Source organism: Elephas maximus, chromosome 22 (assembly GCF_024166365.1).
Source record: "Elephas maximus indicus isolate mEleMax1 chromosome 22, mEleMax1 primary haplotype, whole genome shotgun sequence".
Classification (NCBI taxonomy): domain Eukaryota; kingdom Metazoa; phylum Chordata; class Mammalia; order Proboscidea; family Elephantidae; genus Elephas; species Elephas maximus.
Window position 1 is genome coordinate 10,030,307 of NC_064840.1, and position 20,026 is coordinate 10,050,332.

Below are 20,026 nucleotides of genomic sequence, written 5' to 3' on the forward strand. Positions count from 1 at the left end.
AAAATTCTTCAATTTCTTCATCTTTGGCCTTAGCAGTTGGTGCATAAATTTGAATAATAGTTGTATTAACTGGTCTTCATTGTAGGCATATGGGTATTATTCTATCACTGACAGCATTGTACTTCAGGATAGATCTTGAAATGTTCTTTTTGACAATGAATGCAATGCCATCCTTTTCAATTTCTCATTCCTGGGATAGTAGACCATATGATTATCTAATTCGGAATGGCCAAAACCAGTCCATTTCAGCTCACTAATGCCTAGGATATCAGCCTTTATGAGTTCCATTTCATTTTTGATGACTTCCAGTTTTCCTAGATTCATACTTAATACATTCCACATTCCAATTATTAATGGATGTTTACAGCTGTTTCTTCTCATTTTGAGTTGTGCTACATCAGCAAATGAAGGTCCCAAAAGCCTGACTCCATCCATGTCATTAAGGCTGACTCTACTTTGAGGAGGCAGCTCTTCTCCAGTCATATTTTGAGTGCCTTCCAAGCTGAGGGGCTCATCTTCTGGCACTATATCAGGCAGTGTTTCATGGCTATTCATAAGGTTTTCACTGGCCAGTCCTTCAGAAATAGACTGCCAGGTTCTTCCTAGTCTGTCTTAATCTGGAAGCTCTGCTGAAACCTGTCCCCCCTGGGTGACCCTCTGGTATTTGAAATACCAGTGGCAAAGCTTCCAGTATCACAGCAACACACAAGCCATGACAGTATGACAAACTGACAGACATATGGTGGCATTTCTTTAATAGCTATGAGATTATGCAGATATTTTATTTCATCTCTTGTATTAGTTTTGGTAAGTTGTAATTTTCAAGAAATTAGTCATTGAAAATTTGCCCATCCAAGCTGTCAAGCTTATTGCTCATAATATTTAATAATATTCCCTTATTCTTTTAATGTAAGTAGGATCTGTAGTGATATCCCCTCCTATTATTGACTGATAATTTGTGTTCGTGGGTTCTCTTTCTCTTTAGTCTAGCTAGGGGTTTATCAACTGTGTTGATCTTTTCAAAGAACCAGTGTTTGATTTTGTTAACTTTTTCTGTTGTTTGTTTTCTGTTTCATTGATTTCTATTCTTTATTCCCTTCAATTTTCTGGGTTTATCTATTTTTACCTTAAGGTGTATCCTCAAGTCGTTGATTTTAAATCTTCCTTATTTTCTAGTATTAGCCTTTAAAGCCATAAATTTCTCTCTAAGAATTTCTTTAGCTGCATCTCACAAATTTTGACATGTTATATTGTCATTATTATTCAATCTGAAAAATTTTCTAGTTTCCGTTGTGATTTCTTCTTCGACTCATGGATTATATAGAAGTATGTTTCCAAATATTTAAGTTTTTTCTGGACATCATATATTAATGATTTCGAGTTTAATTCCCTTGACATCTGAGGACAATCTGTAAAACAGAAATACTTGGACATTTACTGAGACTTAGTTTATGGGCCAGCATATGACTTATCTTGGTGAGCACACTGTGTGCACTTGAAGAGAATATGTATTTTGCAGTTGCTGGGTAAGTGTTTGAAAATGTTGATTAGGTCAAGTTGGTTGGTAGCATTGTTTAGATCTATGTGTTTAAGATTTTTTTGTCTAGTTCTATGAGTTATGAGAAAGGGTATTAAAACCTCAATTATGATTGTGGACTTGTTCATCTCTTTCTTTAATTCTGATAATTTTTATCTCATGTATTTTGAAGTTCTATTATTAGGGTCATACATATTTGTGATTGTTATGTCTCCCTGATGAATTAACTTATATCATTTTGAAATATCCCTCTTTGTCTCTGGTAATGCTCCTTGACTTGAAATCTTCTTTACTTGATAGCGCTTTAGTCATAGGAGTGATCTTAGGCTTATTTGTTGCATGGTACTCCCTGTTCCCTTCTTTTTAGTCTCTCTGTGTTTTTACATTTAGTGATTTTCTCCTGTAGGCAGCATATAGCCAGGTCTTGCTTTTTTATCCAGTCCGATGGTGTCTTTTAACTGGAGTGTTTAGTCTATGAAATGTAACGGAATTATTGACATGTCTGGATTTAGGTCTACAATTCTGGTATTTGTCCATCTTTTGTTGTTGTTGTTTTTCCTCCTTTCTTGCCTTCTTTTGGGTCACCTGAATATTTTTTAGAATTCCATTTTAATTTCTGCATGTACTAATTCCTAAATCAGAAAAAAATTTCAAGAACGTCTCATCAGTTCAGCCAGCAGTTGAGATCATTTTCATTTGTTCTGGCAGGATCATGAAAGCCCTTGCCAAGGCTGGACTGCCTGTCCCCAAAGTCCTTGACCTCTGTGAAGATTCAAGGTAATATTCACATTTATCTATTTTCCCATTGTACAGTCAAGGCACAGGAGGGAAAATCCCACATACTAACTCATATTCCAGTTTGCTAAAGTAAAAACAAAGGAAATGTGGGCAGGAGAGAAAAGACACCTTATCACAACCTCCCCCAGAAGTTTAAGATCTGAAACAGATCTCTGAGTTATCCTGAAACATAATGCCTGTTTTGTGAAAATTGGCAGGGAAGATTTTTTACATTTATATGTAGATTTATAGTCTAAAAATACACATCCATTTAGTTTTACTAGTTTTAAATTTTTATTGTGTTTTTGTTGATTTTTTTCTTGTGGCCTTCCTAAACTTTTTTTTTTAAACTGCTTTGTAACATGCTTTTTGAGTGTCTCTTTTTCCTCAACTTTATAATTACGAAAATTTTGAAATACACAGAAAGGTTGAAAGAAGAAATAATAGTATAAAGAATATCCATTTGTTCTCATCTAGATATATGTGTGTGTATGTATATATATATATATGTATGTGTGTGTGATATATATATATAAAAAAAAACTGTTGCCATCAAGTCACTTCCGACTCAAAGCAACGCTATAGGACAGGGTAGAACAGCACCACAGGGTTTCCAAGGAGGGCTGGTGGGTTTGAACCACCAACCTTTTGGTTAGCAGCCAAGCGCTTAACCACTGCGCCACCAGGGCTCCTTTATATATATATCCTTTATTTGGTTTTGGTACGCACACATACACGTGTATGTGTATAGTTATTTTTTCAGCTGAACCATTTGTAAGTTGCAGGCATCAGGCAATTCTCCTAAGAATTAAGACACTTCCTATCATAACCACAGCATCATTATTATAATTAACAATAATTCTATAATATTTCATTTCTAGCCCATGTCTGAATTTCCTAAACTGTATCAAGAACATCTTTTGTAACAGTTTTTTCAAGTTAGGATGAACACTATAATAGTAGAATTTTCAAAACATTTTTAAGAACACTAAACCAATTCCTAGTAAAAACTAAAAGATTAAAGACATTTCTGTAGGTCACCTTAATACTATAGAGTAATACATGTGCCATTCATACCACCAAATAATGATAAAAATAACATTGATAACAAGAAGGGATATTTAGTAACCGACTCGACGGCACTGGGCCTGGGTTATTAAAAGCAGGCAGTATGCCAGACACTCCATATATCATCACTCCCTTAATTCTGACAACTACCCTTTGAAAGAGGTACACTTTACAGATTAAAAAACAAATCTCAGAGAGGTTTAGTAAGTTGCCCGTGATCACACTGCCAGTTAGGGCCAGAGGTGGGATTTGAACCTGGTTCTGTGTGACTCCAAAGCCCCTGCTCTCCACCATGCTGCTTTCCTGTATTACTGCATTTAAACCCATTCTGATGACATCTGTGAATGGACCAGGGGAAGAGAGAGGCAAAGAAGTATAGACAGGGGTGTGTGTATTGACTGGGGAGAGGTGGTGTGCATGTCCCGTGCATATGTGCAAAGGAAAAAGGAAATGGCCAGAACTCTGAGTCTGACCTCCGCCACCAATGCACAGACCAAGCACACAGGTACGGTTACACAGAGCAGTGCCATCACTAATAGCCTGCCACATTAAGACTCAGTCCCCTGAAATGCCCTGTCTGTGTCCCCCCAGTATCATCGGCACCCCGTTCTATTTGATGGAGTACTGCCCAGGCCTCATCTACAAAGACCCCTCTCTGCCAGGCTTGGAGCCCAGCCAGAGGCAGGCCGTATACACTGCCATGAACAGAGCCTTGGCACAAATTCACAGTGTGGACCTCAGGGCTGCGGGCCTAGAAGACTACGGGAAGCAAGGTGAGAAGAAGCCGCCCGTCTCCCATGCTGCTTGTTTCCTCACTAGTGGTGCTGCTTTTAGGGTTTGTATCCCCCAAATGAACAATCGTTGCAGATACTTTGTTCCAGCCTAGCAGGCTTGCTGTCTTCCCACCCCTTCTTATCTAAAGCCTGACATCGGTAACGCCCCATGACTCTTAAAGTTGCAAATTGCAGAAACCCAATCTAAGCTGGCTAAACTTGCAAAAGAAATTTATTGGCACCTGTAACTGAAAAGTCCGAGTATTGTGCTGACATTGGACACAGCATCTAGGGGCTCAGACAATGCTAGGCATTAGTTTCTGCCTCTCAGCTTGGCTTCCTTCTCTTCTGGTTTTCTTCTCAATCACATTCTTCTCACTAGCTGACAAGGTTGCCACCACCAGCTCCAGGCTTATATCCTACCAGATTATCAGCTCTGGGCCAAAGTGAAAATCCCTGGCCCAGTATGGGTCATGGACCTAGTTCTAAACCAATCACAAGCCAGTAGGGATTTTGACAGTTGCTAACTTTTGCCATATTACTTCTTATCTATCATCTTTATATATATTTGTACAATTAATTAAGTTGTAGACACCGTGACAGTCCACTCCTAAATACTTAAGTGTGCATTTCTAAAAATAAGGACATTCTCCCATACCATTATCACATCCAAGAAAATTAACCATTTTCCCTGAATCTCTAACACCCCATGTATATTCAGATTTCTCCTGTTATTTCTAAAATATCTTTTATAAGTCTGTTTTTCCCCCCAAAACTAGAATCCAATCTAAGGAATCAAGAACACTCCCCCTACCTTTTCCTTTCGTGAGTTTTTTAAGAGACCAAGCCAGTTGTCATAGATGGGTCTAGTCATTTTCTTATGGCTTCATTTACTATCTTCTGTTTCCTGTAATTCCTGAACACTGGAGGTTTGAACTGATTTGGGTACAGTTCCTGTGGATTGTGATCTCCACATTTCATGGCCCAGCTGGATCTTCCAAAGGGCTGGTGACTGGCTGCTCCGGGAGCACAGTGAACTCCACAGAGGGAGCTTGGTCGCTCGGTCCTTGTCTCAAACCGTTCAGTGTCTGGAGAGCAGTTTTCTCTCAGATGAGGGTGCAGGTGCGGCTCAGAGCCAGCGACCCAACATGGGGTTGGATATTGATAATAGTGATGGTAAGCAGCCTCTGGTCCAGCACTGTACTTGGCATGTTATACACGAACTTCATTTAGTCTTCACACAACCCTACAAAATATAGGAATTAATACCCTCATTGTATGGATGAAGCAGTGGAGGCTCAGAGAGGTTAAATTAGTTGGCAGAGCTTGACTGTGAGCCAGGCTGACTCCAGAACTCTTTCCACTTTACATTCCCAGATGTAACTTGCAAATCCCTTAGCTGTGCTCTCTCTCAGGTTTCTTAGTAAATAACAGCATAACAATGTTGTTGTCAGGTGCCATCGAGTAGATTCCGACTCATAGTGACCCTATGTACAACAGAATGATACACTGCCTGGTCCTGTGCCATCCTCACAATCATTGCTATGTTTGAGCCAGCTGTTGCAGCCACTCTGTCAATCCATCTCATTGAGGGTCTTCCTCTTTTTCGCTGACCCTCTGTTTTAGCAACTATCATGTCCTTCTCCAGTGACTGGTCCTTCCTGATAACATGTCCAAGGTATGTGAGACAAAGTCTCACCATCCTTGCTTCTAATGAGCATTCTGGCTGTACTTCTTTCAAGACAGATTTGTTAATTCTTCTGCCAGTCCATGGTATATTCAATATTCTTCACCAACACCGTAATTCAAAGGTGTCAATTCTTCTTTGGTCTTCCTTATTCATCATCCAGTTTTTGCATGGATATGAGGTGATTGAAAACACCATGACTTGGGTCAGGCACACATTAGTCCTTAAAGTGACATCTTTGCTTTTTAACACTTTTAAGAGATCTCTTGCAGCAGATTTGCCCAATGCAATGTGTAGTCTGATTTCTTGACTGCTACTTCCGTGGGCACTGGTTGTGGATCCAAGCAAAATGAAATACTTGACAACTGCAACCTTTTCTTCGTTTATCGTAATATTGCTTATTGGTTCAGCTGTGAGGATTTTTGTTTTCTTTATGTTGAGGTGTAATCCATACTGAAGGCTGTGGACTTTGTTCTTCGTCAGTAAGTGCTTCAAGTCCTCTTGAATTTCTGCAAGCAAGGTTGTGTCATCTGCATATCACAGGTCGTTAATGAGTCTTCCTTCAATGCCCCGTTTGTCTTCATATAGTCCAGCTTCTCGGATTATTTGCTCAGCATACAGATTGAATAGGTATGGTGAAAGGATATAACCTGATGCACATCTTTCCTGACTTTAAACCACACAGTATCTCTTGTTCTGTTTGAACAACTGCCTCTTAGTCTAAGTACAGGTTCCTCATGAGCACATTGAAGTGTTCTGGAATTCCCACCCTTTGAAACGTTATCCATAATTTGCTATGATTCACATAGTCAAATGCCTTTTCATAGCCAATAAAACACAGGTAAACGTCTTTCTGGTATTCTCTGCTTTCAGCCAAGATCCATCTGATGTTAGCAATAATATCTCTTGTTCCATGTCCTCTTCTGAATCTGACTTGAATTTCTGGCAGTTCCCTGTTGATGTATTGTTATAACCGCTTTTGAATGATCTTCAGCAAAGTTTTACTTGTGTGGGATATTAATGACATTGTTCAATAATTTCCGTATTCTCTTGGATCACCTTTCTTTGGAATGGGTACAAATATGAATCTCTTCCAGTTAGTTGGCCAGGTAGCTGTCTTCCAAATTTCTTGGCATAGACAAGTTATTGCTTTCAGTGCTGCATCCATTTATTGAAACGTCTCAGTTGATATTCCATCAATTCCTGGAACCTTGTTTTTTGCCAGTGCCTTCAGTGCAGCTTAGACTTCTTTCAGAACCATTGGTTCTTGGTCATATGGTACCTCCTGAAATGGCTGAGCTTAACCAATTCTTTTTGGTAGAGTGACTCTCTATATTCCTTCTATCTTCTTTTGAAGCTTCATGCATCATTTAGATTCCTGCATCATTTAATGGAAACCCTGGTGGCGTAGTGGTTAAGTGCTATGGCTGCTAACCAAAGGGTTGGCAGTTCAAATCTGCCAGGTGCTTCTTGCAAACTCTATGGGGCGGTTCTACTCTGTCCTATAGGGTCGCTATGAGTCAGAATCGACTAGACGGCAATGGGTTTTTTTTTTTTTTTTGCCTCATTTAATATTTTCCCTCTAGAATCCTTCAGTATTGCAACTTGAGGCTTGAATTTTTTCTTCTGTTCTTTCAGCTTGAGAAATGCCGAAACTGACAGACTTGTGGTAGAGAATAACAATAGCAAACATGTAAAACTTCCAGGGGCAGGTTATCCGGTAGGCAAAGTAAGCATGGTACATACCTTGCTTACCAGATCATCTGTAGTGAACAATGTCACATTTTTTCACCACGTCAAAGATTTTGCTTCTAGGTATGGCTGGCATCTGTCTCTCTCCCAACCCCACAGTACTTTCCTACAGAGTCAAAGCCTCTTTTCAAATGTACTATCCCTGACAGGGACAGATTACCCAGTGAGCAAGGTAAGCAAGAAGTTAGCACAGTTAAGCCCGTGCTACCTTGTTTACTGGGTAATCCGCCCCAAGAACTTCCTACATGCCAGGAACAGTTCCAAGGGCTTGACATATTTTATCCTCCCAACAACTCTGTGAAGACCATTTCATAGATGAGGAGGCTGAGGCACAGAGAAGTTAAATAGCCTGTGTGACATCACACAGCCAGAGAATGGCAGAGCTGTGCTTCAGACCCAGGCAGTGGGCTCTAGAGTCTATGCTTTTAGCCAACCACTGTTCTTTAGCTGAAATGGAATTTGTTAACAGCTGTTAGGAAGCTCTAAGGCTCTCTGGGAGGCCACAGATCAGGCTTCGATGTCGTGCAGCTGGGTACAATGCTGAGCCCACACTGTTCCAGCTAAGACAAAACAGCTGGTGTTTAGGGGCAGCAAGACCCTGATGTGGAAAGTTCCCCAGCCATAGGAAGCACTCTCATAGAAGATGCTGCACGCCACAGGGCGTTACACATGGCTGTACTGCACTGGTGAATTTTCAAAACCCTCAGAGGCTTCAGATTTCCCCACTTATTTCCCAGATAGCTTTTGTAAGTCTTTTCCCCCCAAACCAGAATCTAATCAAGGAGTCGGGACCACTCCCCCTACCTTTTCTTTTCATGAGTTTTTTAAGAGACCAAGCCCGGTGTCATAGATGCATCTAGATCAGTTCCTTGTATTCTCATCCTCTTTCCTACAGGGGGCTATATTTCGTGCCAGGTGAGCACCTGCATCAAGCAGTACCGCGCCTCGGAGACCAGCACCATCCCAGCAATGGAGAGGCTCATCGAGTGGCTGCCGCTCCATCTTCCTGAGGAGCAGAGGACCACAGTGGTGCATGGGGACTTCAGGTAGACATGCCTCAAGGAGGTAGGGCTTACGTATGAAAATGGCTGGAAGGGTATTTGAAGGGAGAATTAGGCAGTTGGTCTTGGTCCAATTTGTTGTTGTTAGGTGCCATCAAGTTGGTTCCAACTCATACCAACCCTGTGTACAACAGAACGAAACACTGTCTGGTCCTGTGCCATCCTCACAGTTGTTGCTATTTGAGCCCATTGTTGGAACCACTGTGTCAGTGCATCTTATTGAGAGTCTTCTTTTTCACTGACCCTCTAACTTTACCAGGCATGATGTCCTTCTCCAGCGACTGCTCCGTTCTAATAACATGTCCTAAGTACATGAGATGAAGTCTCACCATCCTTGATTCTAAGGAGCACTCTGGCTATACTTCTCCCAAGACAGACTTCTTTGTTCTTCTGGCAGTCCATGGTATATTTGATATCCTTTGCCAGCACCATAAGTCAAAGGCATCAGTTCTTCTTCGGTCTTCCTTATTCATTGTCCAGCTTTTGCCTGCATATGAGGTGATTGAAAACACCACGGTGTGGGGCAGGTGCACCTTAGTCCTTAACGGAGTCCAATTTATAGTTGGGAATTACTGCCGTTTACAAAGTATCTTTCTGTACATGGTCATTAGGGCAAGTTTCTCAACCTTGGCACTATTGACACTTAGGACCAGATAGTTCTTTGTTGTGGGTCTGTCCTGTGCATTGTAGAAGGTTGAGCAGCATCCCTGGCCTTCATCGAGTAGATGCCAAGGATAGCTCCTCTCCCCTGCCCCCACACACACCCCCATCGTGCCGCTTTCTGATTTATGCTTACAGTCAAAGATATTTCGAACCATTGATAGATGGGAGAACATGTCTTAGCCCATAGAGAGATCAGTGGTGGTGGAGTGTCTGGCTTTATTGTCCCTGGTTGTGTAAACTGCCCACTAGGTACTCAAGTCCTGCAGGGGACTATATTTTGTGCCAGGTGCAGACCTGGATTAGAGAGTACCGAGCTACAACTACTTTGAAAAGTAGTAACTAGTGAAGTTGAAGACGGGCCTAGCCTACAACCCATAGTTCTGTCTGTAGAGAAACATTTGGACCTGTGCACTAGGAGACTGACAAAAGATGTTCATTTTCACCACGCCTGTAATTATAATGAAGTAGTCATACGTTGGAATTCTACTTAACTCAAAAAAACAAAAAAATCTGATGCCGTCCAGTCAATTCCAACTCATAGTGACCCTATAGGACAGGGCAGAAGTGCCCCCATAGGGTTTCCAAGGAGCTGCTGGTAGATCGGAACTATTGACCTTTTGATTAGCAGCCGAGTTCTTAACCACCGGGGCCATTTAGCAGGTAAAATAAACCATTTAACTGGACATAAGTCATTATAGAGAAATCTCAAACAGATAATGCTGAGTGAGTAAAGGCAGGTTCCAAAGCAAACATACAGTGTGATACCATTTACGTAAATTTTAAAGTAGTCTAAAGAACACTCTCAGGGGTTATAGATTCATGCATAGATAGGAAAAAATATTAAAATGTCTGGGATTGACCCATTCCATCTTCACAATAGCAGTTATTTTGGCGGAGGGAGAGGAAAGGAATGCAAGCTGTTAACTAAATCTATAATGTTTCACTTTGAAAAATCACAAGCAAATTCTACCAAGTGTTAACACCGTTAAATCTGGAAGATGGGTCTATTCTCTGAAAATTTCAGGGAAATGTTTGAATTTTTTTTTTAATAATGCATATGTCAGAGTCCTGATAGGAAACGGAGGGACCACTTCAAGGGGCCATTTGAGGGAGTTTAATAAAGGACTAGAGCATGGTTTCAAGGAACCACCATAGAACAGTGTAGAAAGCAGGGCCAGCAACAGCTGAGAGTTATTACCACGCTAGGTGGTGCAGTGCTTAAGTGCTCAGCTGCTAACCAAAAGGTCAGAGGTTTGAACCCACCCACTGCTCTGTGGGAGAAAGATGAGGCAACCTGAGTGGCCATACACCCTTGGAAACCCCGTGGGGAAGTTCTACTCTGCCCGATGGGGTCACCGTGAGTCGGAATCGACTCTACAGCAATGATTTGGTTTTTTTATCCCACCTAGGTCTGAAGGGGTAAGTGTGTATCCCAACTATTACTACTGCATAGCAAGCTGCTCTAAAACTTAGTGGCTTCAAACAATGACAGCAGTTATTCTGCTCATGAACCTGCAGTCTGGGGCAGGACAGCTTGTTTCAATGGGGGCGGTTCAAAGGCAAGAATGGGCTGGAATCATCTGGAAGCTCACTCACGTGACATGCCTGGCACTGGCCAGAGAAGACACCACCAGCTGGGCTCCTTGGTGTCTCTCTCTCTTCTGGTTTCTCCATGTGGTCTCGCCAGCCTGGCAGCTTCTGGGATGCTGGACTTCTCACCTGGTGGCTTACGGCTCCAAAGGTGTCCATTCTAAGAGAGAGAGCCAGGCAGAGCTTGTATCACCTTTTACAACCTAGCCGGGAGTCACAGAGCCTCATCTCCTCCCCCCATATGTTTATTAGATGGGAGTAGCTTCAAAGGGGGAAGAATTAGACTTTTGTGGATGTGTGTCAGAGAATTTGCAGACCTGGTTTAAAGCCATCACCAAACCCACTGCTGCTGAATTGATTCCAACTCATAGTGAAGCCATCACACAAAAAAAAGCCATCACAGGGAGGGAGAAATTACCAGAACCGGAGAGGTACCTATGTGGAGAGGGCTGCCCAAGGAAAGCTGGGCCCTTGGGGGAGGGATCCAACCACCCTCAGCTATCTGCAGACAGGGAGCTATGGAACAAGTAACCAGGGTTCCTCTCATCTCTGACCAGTGCCTCCCAGGGACTGAACCCAGGTGGGAGGTACAGAAGAGGTAGAAGAGGTACACCAGGAGGAGCAAACGGAAAAGACCCCGCTCAGAGAACCTCCTAGTGATTGTCGTTCTTAGAGCTGTTTCTCCACTCTGTGGCTTATTCAGGCTCGACAACCTGATCTTCCATCCAGAGAAGACTGAGGTGCTTGCTGTCCTGGACTGGGAGCTGTCTACCTTGGGCGACCCCCTGGCAGATGTGGCCTACAACTGCCTGGCTCACTTCCTGCCATCAGATTTCCCGATGCTTCGAGGTAGGGACTGCTGCTGGAGGTGGGGTGGGAGGACACCAAACTCGCCTGACGTTGTTTGAAATTGAGTTTGGGCATGAAATTGAAGTCCTGGTGATTTTGGTAGGAAATGCAATTGGAATGCATTCCTATAACAATTGAGGGGAAGAGGGGTTAGCATCTATTTTAAGTAAAAAGTGTTTATAGATACCTCTTATGCTCATCAACTAACTTATATTTCATTTTTTAAATACAAGTTTATTGTGAAAACATTAGTGCCAACAGATAGGAAAAAGACAAAAGATAAAATCCTCAGTAGTCCCAGAGGTAGGCTCTGCTTAGCATTTCAGTATCTAGCCTTGTCATTGCTTCTCCTATGTGTCCACACACATTTTTAAAACAAAAATGGGATGACACTATTTTTTTTTGGTGCCGAAACCCGGGACACTAGTTTTATAACCTGCTTTTTTTTCACTTAATTGTATATTTTGAACGTTTTCATGCCAGTATCAATTTTTTAATAATGGCATAGGATTTTATTGTTTAGAATATCCTAATTAGTAAAGACATTTGATTTGGCTGATGGACCAAATCAAGACGGTTTTGGTTGATATTTGGATATTTAATTTGTTTACTTTTTTTTTTTTTCTATTACCTCCCTCTTCTCCAGCCCCACCTCCCAAAAAAAAATAGGCAGTGAACATCTTTGTAGCTATATCTTTGCCTGTATATAAACTCCTAGGATGAATTCCTAGAAACACCATACCTTGCATGCTTCTAAACCAGGAATACGTACAAATGAAGCAAATCAGTCAAAGTTTTTATTTGTTTTAATAATCTTTGTCATAATTCGGGGCGATCTCTCTTTCAACACCAGTGTTTATCACATGCCTGGTGGAAGGTAATACTCATCCACCCTGAGCTATGGTCCAGGTGGAATTGGAGGTCCCCAGTCCCTCCTTTACTGGGGATTTAGTTTTAAACCCTTAAGAGCCAGTTTGTAATAGCCTCATGGCTGGATTCCCTGCCACCTGAGGGAGGACAACCCGCTGAAATAATGAGCTGACCCCCTTGAGCTAGCTGTGAAACTAATTTCTAAAGGACATAGTGATTTTCAGAATTTAAATGCTCACCAGCCACAGGGGAGTGGAGAGTGACTGTCTCGGAATGGCTCTGTCGCCTCAGGTTTGAGTGACTGTGACTTGACTCAACTGGGAATCCCTACCGCAGAGGAGTATTTCAGGATGTACTGTCTTCACGTGGGGATCCCTCCCATCGAGAACTGGAACTTCTATATGGCTTTCTCCTTTTTCCGCATAGCCGCCACCCTGCAGGGAGGCTACAAGCACTCGTTCACAGGTAGGGATGGTGCCTCACCAGGGTTCACTCACAGGTAGGGATGGCGCCTCACCAGGGCTCGGTCACAGGTAGGGATGGCGCCTCACCAGGGCTCAGTCACAGGTAGGGATGGCACCTCACCAGCGCTTGCTCACAGGTAGGGATGGCACCTCACCAGGGTTCACTCACAGGTAGGGATGGCACCTCACTAGTGCTCGTTTACAGGTAGGGATGGCCTCACCAGCACTCATTCACAGGTACGGTATTGGCACCTCACAAAGCTGCCTGGGGGATGAGTCACAGCCAGCAAAAGTCTTCCACCTGGAAGCCCCTCCCGTGGCTATAGAGGCTTTAAGGTACCAGTTTGGCCAGAATGTCTACAAGAGTCAGTTAATTCAGCCATTTGTCGAGAACAATATACATGTTTTATCTTTCTATAATATTTAACCCTGTTTTTTTGTTGTTGTTGAGAGTATACACAGCAGAACATATACCAATTCAAGAATCTCTACGTGTACACTTCGGTGACATCGATTACATTCTCCAAATTGTGCAGCCATCCTCACACTCCTTTTCTGAATTGTTCCTCCCCATTAATATAAACTCACTGCTCCCTACATTTGACATCTGATCTTTCAAGTTGCCATTTAACTTTGTTTTTTATTAAAATAATGCACAAAATTTTGAAAACAAAGACACATACACACAGGGTAAAAATTCAGTCATATAGAAGTCTATAAATTATTTTCCTTCCTTCTCAGCCCCATTTCTCAAAGGGAAACACTGTGCCCTGGGGAGAGTGGACTGTTGCCTGTTAACAATGAAGAAACTGGTGAATTGTATCTCATGTGAATTATTCCTCAATGAAGATTTAAAAAAAGAAGGTTTTTAAAATTCAGAACTTTGTGCAGTGAGTTTATCTATTTAGTCATAAGCTTCTATTTCATATTAAAAGCTGAGATATTATAGTAATTAAAGAAAATTCACTGATACAAAAGTTAAATTTTGTCTTGGTTGAATGTGGTATATACAACAAATAAAACATCTATTTTAAAATGTACCTTTAGGCTTCTGTAACACAGCCATCTCAAAAATAATCTCGATTCTGTCATTGCTACTCTAACCTATTTCATTTTTAATTGCAAAATTAAGGTAGCTTTTTTCCAGTATAATAAATTAGTCCTTAAAACAACAATGCATCTAGAACCCCTGCACCTGTAACCCCCACTGGCTTGTCCTAAACCTGCCTGTCAGAAAGCCCTTTGACACTGGCTTGACTTTGTGCTCCCCTTGGCTTGGAGGTACAACCCCCACGTGTTCACCTCCACACAGAAAACCAGATGATCTGTCTTTCCAGGCCTTTCTTCCCCTGTTCCTAACTGTGCTCTCCATGCCCTCCCACCTGGGAAGCCAACCAGACACACTGAGGAAGCCGCTTAGTTTTCGTGTGCAAAAACGGCAAAATTCGTTTTTTAAAAATAGCATAAACACATCCAAGAAGAAAAACAGAGAACTACCAACTATGTGGACAGAAATGTTATTTCTATCCATTTGTCTTGTACAATTAGCCATCACAATCATTGTTCTGTTTGAACCGTTGGTACTGCCACGGAAAAGTAGGGTTTAGAGGAGTCTTTCTCTCTAAGAGTGGAGCGTATTGACCAGAGGCCCAGCAACTGATTTTCAGTCTACACCAGACCACCCTGTTATCACTTTCCTTTTTTAATAAGTGGGTGCAGGTTTGGCTTTCTTGGCCTGTTTGCATTGAGTTGATTCTGACTCATAGTGACCCTACAGGACAGAGTAGAACTGCCCCGGAGGGTTTCCTAGGAGCAGCTGGTGGATTTGAATTGCTGACCTTTTGGTTAGCAGCCATAGCTCTTAACCACTGCACCACCAGGGCTCCACTTGGATTTCTTGTAAATGGCTGTTAAAATTCTAGAAAGGAAGAAGTGCTGGTGGCCGACACTTTAGGTGGACTTCAATGATGTGGTCTCTTCTGCTTGGGACTACTTTTGGGAAAATATACAGGAAGTGATAGTTTTAAATCAACCCAAGCTCATACAAGGGAGTTTCCAAGAGACAAAGCAGCACTCAAAGAGCGAGATCTAATTCAACCAAAAAAGCAAACCCATTGCCGTTGTCGAAGTGATTCTGACTCAGAGAGATCCAATTAGGTAGAAGAAAATTAGAATACGCTTTATACTCTCTGTTAGAAAAAGAAGCTCACTGTGAATAACGATGAACTTAAGGGGGTATGTTTCATTTTAAAGGAGCCCTGGTGGCACAGTAGTTAAGCGCCCAGCTGCTAACCTGAAGGTTGGAGGTTTGAATCCACCTAGAGGTGTCTCAGAAGAAAAACCTGGCGATCTACTACCAAAAAAACAGCCACTGAACACGCTATGGAGCACAGTTGCATTCTGATACACATGGGGTTGCCATGAGTCGTGGTCAACCCGACAGCAACTTTTTTAAATTCCCTTTGCTGTGACGCGTACGGTCTGAGCAACAAGGGAAAACGTCACTCAATCCTGCTCGTGGCCCTCACCGTGCCTTGTGACCCAGGGAAGGTGCTGTCTGGTACCTGGCTGATCTCCCAGGACCTCAGTTCATACTCAGCACCCTTAAATACCTACTGAGGCCTGGTGGGCTGCATTTTCTGCTAGGTAGCAAAAGAATTTGGTTCCTAACTTGTAGAGAATAGTATGTCATGGATTGAATTGTGTCCCCCAGAAATATCAGTCAACTTAGCTAGGTCATGATTCCCAGTATTGCATGGTTGTCTACCATTTCGTCATCTGATGTGATTTTCCTATGTGTTGTAAATCCCATCACTAAGATGTAATGAGATGGATTGTTGTTGTTGTTAGGTGCTGTCGAGCCGGTTTCGACTCATAGTGACCCTGTGCACAACAGCATGAAACACTGCCCAGTCCTGTGCCATCCTCACAATCGTTGTTATGCTTGAGCCCATTGTTGCAGCCACTGTGTCAGTCCACCTCATTGAGGGTCTTCCTCTTTTCTGCTGACGTTGTACTTTGCCAAGCATGATGTCCTTCTCTAGGGACTGATTCCTCCTGACAACATGTCCAAAGTATGTAAGGCGCAGTCTCACCATCCTTGCTTCTAAGGAGCATTCTGGTTGTACTTCTTCCAGGACAGATTTATTCGTTCTTCTGGAAGTCCATGGTATATTCAGTATTCTTCGCCAATACCACAATTCGAAGGCATCAATTCTTCTTCGGTCTTCCTTATTCATTGTCCAGCTTTCACATGCATATGATGCAATTGAAAATACCATGGCTTGGGTCAGGCATACCTTAGTCTTCAGGGTGACATCTTTGCTCTTCAACACTTTAAAGAGGTCCTTTGCAGCAGATTTACCCAGTGCAATGCATCTTTTGATTTCTTGATTGCTGCTTCCATGGCTGTTGATTGTGGATCCAAGTAAAATGAAATCCTTGACAACTTCAATCTTTTATCCGTTTATCATGATGTTGCTCATTGGTCCAGTTGTGAGGATTTTTGTTTTCTTTACATTGAGGTACAATCCATACTGAAGGCTGTGGTCCTTGATCTTCATTAGTAAGTGCTTGAAGTCCTCTTCACTTTCAGCAAGCAAGGTTGTGTCATCTGTATAACGCAGGTGGTTAACGAGTCTTCCTCCAATCCTGATGGCCCATTCTTCTTCGTATAGTCCAGCTTCTCGGACTATTTGATCAGCATACAGATTGAGTAGGTATGGTGAAAGAATACAACCCTGGCACACACCTTTCCTGACTTTAAACCAATCAGTAGCCCCTTGTTCTGTCTGAACAACTGCCTATTGATCTATGTAAAGGTTCCTCATGAGCACAATTAAGTGTTCTGGAATTCCCATTCTTTGCAACGTTATCCATAATTTGTTATGATCCACACAGTCGAATGCCTTTGCATAGCCAATAAAACACAGGTAAACATCCTTCTGGTATTCTCTGGTTTCAGCCAGGATCCATCTGACATCAGCAAGGATATCCCTGGTTCTACGTCCTCTTCTGAAACCGGCCTGAATTTCTGGCAGTTCCCTGTTGATATACTGCTGCAGCCGTTTCTGAATGACCTTCAGCAAAATTTTGCTTGCGTGTGATATTAATGATATTGTTCTATAATTTCCACATTTGGTTGGATCACCTTTCTTGGGAATAGGCATAAATATGTTTTTTTTTTTTTTTTATGGATCTCTTCCAGTCAGTTGGCCAGGAAGCTGTCTTCCATATTTCTTGTCATAGACGAGTGAGAACCTCCAGCGCCACATCCGTTTATTGAAACATCTCAATTGATATTCCATCAATTCCTGGAGCCTTGTTTCTCACCAGTGCCTTCAGAGCAGCTTGGACTTCTTCCTTCAGTACCATCGGTTCCTGATCATATGCTCTTGAAATGGTTGAACATGAACTAATTCTTTTTGGTATAATGACTCTGTGTATTCCTTCCATCTTCTTTTGATGCTTCCTGCGTCATTTAATATTTTCCCCATAAAATCCTTCACTATTGCAACTCGAGGCTTGAATTTTTGCTTCAGTTTTTTCAGCTTGAGAAACACTGAGCGTGTTCTTCCCTTTTGGTTTTCCATTTCCAGCTCTTTGCACATGTCATTATAATACTTTACTTTGTCTTCTCGAGCTACCCTTTGAAATCTTCTGGTCAGTTCTTTTACTTCATCAATTCTTCCTTTTGCTTTACCTGCTTGACGTTCGAGAGCAAGTTTCAGAGTCTCCTCCGACATCCATCTTGGTCTTTTCTTTCTTTCCTGTCTTTTCAGTGACCTTTTGCTTTCTTCGTGGATAATGTCCTCGATGTTATTCCACAACTCGTCTGGTCTTTGGTCACTAATGTTCAGTGCATCAAATCTATTCTTGAGATGGTCTGTAAATTCAGGTGGGATATACTCGAGGTCATATTTTGGCTCTTGTGGACTTGCTTTTTGATTTTCTTCAGTGTCAGCTTGAACTTGCATATGAGCAACTGATGGTCTGTTCCACAGTCAGCCCCTGGCCTTGTTCTGACTGACAATATTGAGCTTTTCCATCGTCTCTTTCCAGAGATGTAGTCAATTTTATATGTGTGTTCCATCTGGCGAGGTCCATGTGTGTAGTCGCTGTTTATGTTGGTGAAAGAAGGTATTTGCAATGAAGAAGTCATTGGTCTTGCAAAATTCTATCATTCGATCTCCAGCATTGTTTCTGTCACCAAGGCCATATTTTCCAACTACCAATCCTTTCTTTGTTTCCAACTTTTGCATTAAAATCACCAGTAATTATCAATGCATCTTGATTGCATGTTCAATCAATTTCAGACTGCAGCAGCTGATAAAAATCTTCTGTTCATCTTTGGCCCTAGTGGTTGGTGTGTATATTTGAATAATAGTCATATTAACTGGTCTTCCTTGTAGGCATATGGATGTTATCCTATCACTGACAGCATGGTACTTCAGGATAAATCTTGAAATGTTCTTTTTGACGATGAATGCAACACCATTCCTCTTCAAGTTGTCATTGCCGGCATAGTAGACCATATGATTGTCCGATTCAAAATGGCCAGTGCCAGCCCATTTCAGTTCACTAATGCCTAGGATATAGATGTTTATGCGTTCCATTTCATTTCTGATGATTTCTAATTTTCCTGGATTCATACTTTGTACTTTCCAGGTTCCAATTATTAATGGATGTTTGCAGCTGTTTTTTCTTATTTTGAGTCGTGCCACATCAGCAAATGAAGGTCCCAAAAGCTTTACTCCACCACGTCATTAAGGTTGACTCTACTTTGAGGAGGCAGCTGTTCCCCAGTCATCTTTTGAGTGCCTTCCAACCTGGGGGGTCTCATCTTCCAGCACTATGTCAGACAATGTTCCGCTGCTATTCATAAGGTTTTCACTGGCTAATTCTTTTCAGAAGCAGACTGCCGGGTCCTTCTTCCTAGTCTGTCTTAGTCTGGAAGGTCAGCTGAAACCTGTCCTTCATGGGTGACCCTGCTGGTATCAGAATACCGGTGGCATAGCTTCCAGCATCACAGCAACACACAAGCCCCTACAGTACGACAAACTGACAGACATGTGGGGGAATGAGATGGATTAGTGACAGTTATATTGATGAGATCTATAGGATTAGATAGTGTCTTAAGCCAATCTCTTTTGAGATATAAAAGACAGAAGCGAGCAGAGAGGCATGGGGACCTCATTCCACCAAGAAAGCAGTGCCGGGAGCAGAGCACGTCCTTTGGACCTGAGGTTCCTGAGCTGAGATGCTCCCAGACCAAGGGAAGACTGATAACAAGGACCTTTCTCCAGAGCCTACAGAGAAAGCCTTCCCCTGGAGCTCGCACCCTGAATTCGCACTTCTAGCCTACTGGACTGTGAGAGAATAAACTTCTGTTTGTTAAGGCCATCCACTTGTGGTATTTGTGTTATAGCAGCACTAGATGACTAAGACAGTGTAAAAACCTTTAATACCAAAGCTACATGAAAATCCCTCTCTGTTGAGAGCTACCAATTGACCATGGCAGGAGCTGGAAGAAAAATGGGCCTCTGTGAAGATCAGTTTATTGATATGAAGAAGATAAGGAAAACAGTCTCTTTAGGACATAGAAATGCTAAACATAATCCAGGAGAGCTGGCTGCAAAAAAGCCCCTTGGAAAGAGACAATATACACATAGCAACATGTAAGGAGCCCTGGTGGCACAATAGTTAACACTCAGCTGCTAACTGAAAGATTGGCAGCTCAAACCTACCCAACAGCAGTGCGGCAGAAAGACCTGGCGATCTGCTCCTGTAAAGATTAAAATAAAAAGATTAGGGCCTAAAAAACTATGGGTCAATTCCACTCGGTCTCATGGGGTCACTATGAGTCAGAATCAACTTGAAGGCACCCAACAATAACAACATAAAAATACATGTAAGCACGTAGCACACTGTCTGGT

The 20,026-nt window shown here is 42.1% G+C and overlaps 1 protein-coding gene across 1 annotated transcript in view; it reads left to right on the forward strand.

The window, feature by feature from the left end:
* Nucleotides 1-20,026, forward strand: part of ACAD10 (acyl-CoA dehydrogenase family member 10) — a 53,576-nt gene that overhangs the window by 22,385 nt on the left and 11,165 nt on the right. Inside the window, 5 exon segments of the mRNA XM_049865525.1 lie at nt 2,246-2,314; nt 3,974-4,155; nt 8,490-8,640; nt 11,612-11,757; nt 12,919-13,092. Of these exon segments, the coding sequence (XP_049721482.1) occupies nt 2,246-2,314; nt 3,974-4,155; nt 8,490-8,640; nt 11,612-11,757; nt 12,919-13,092 (722 nt within the window).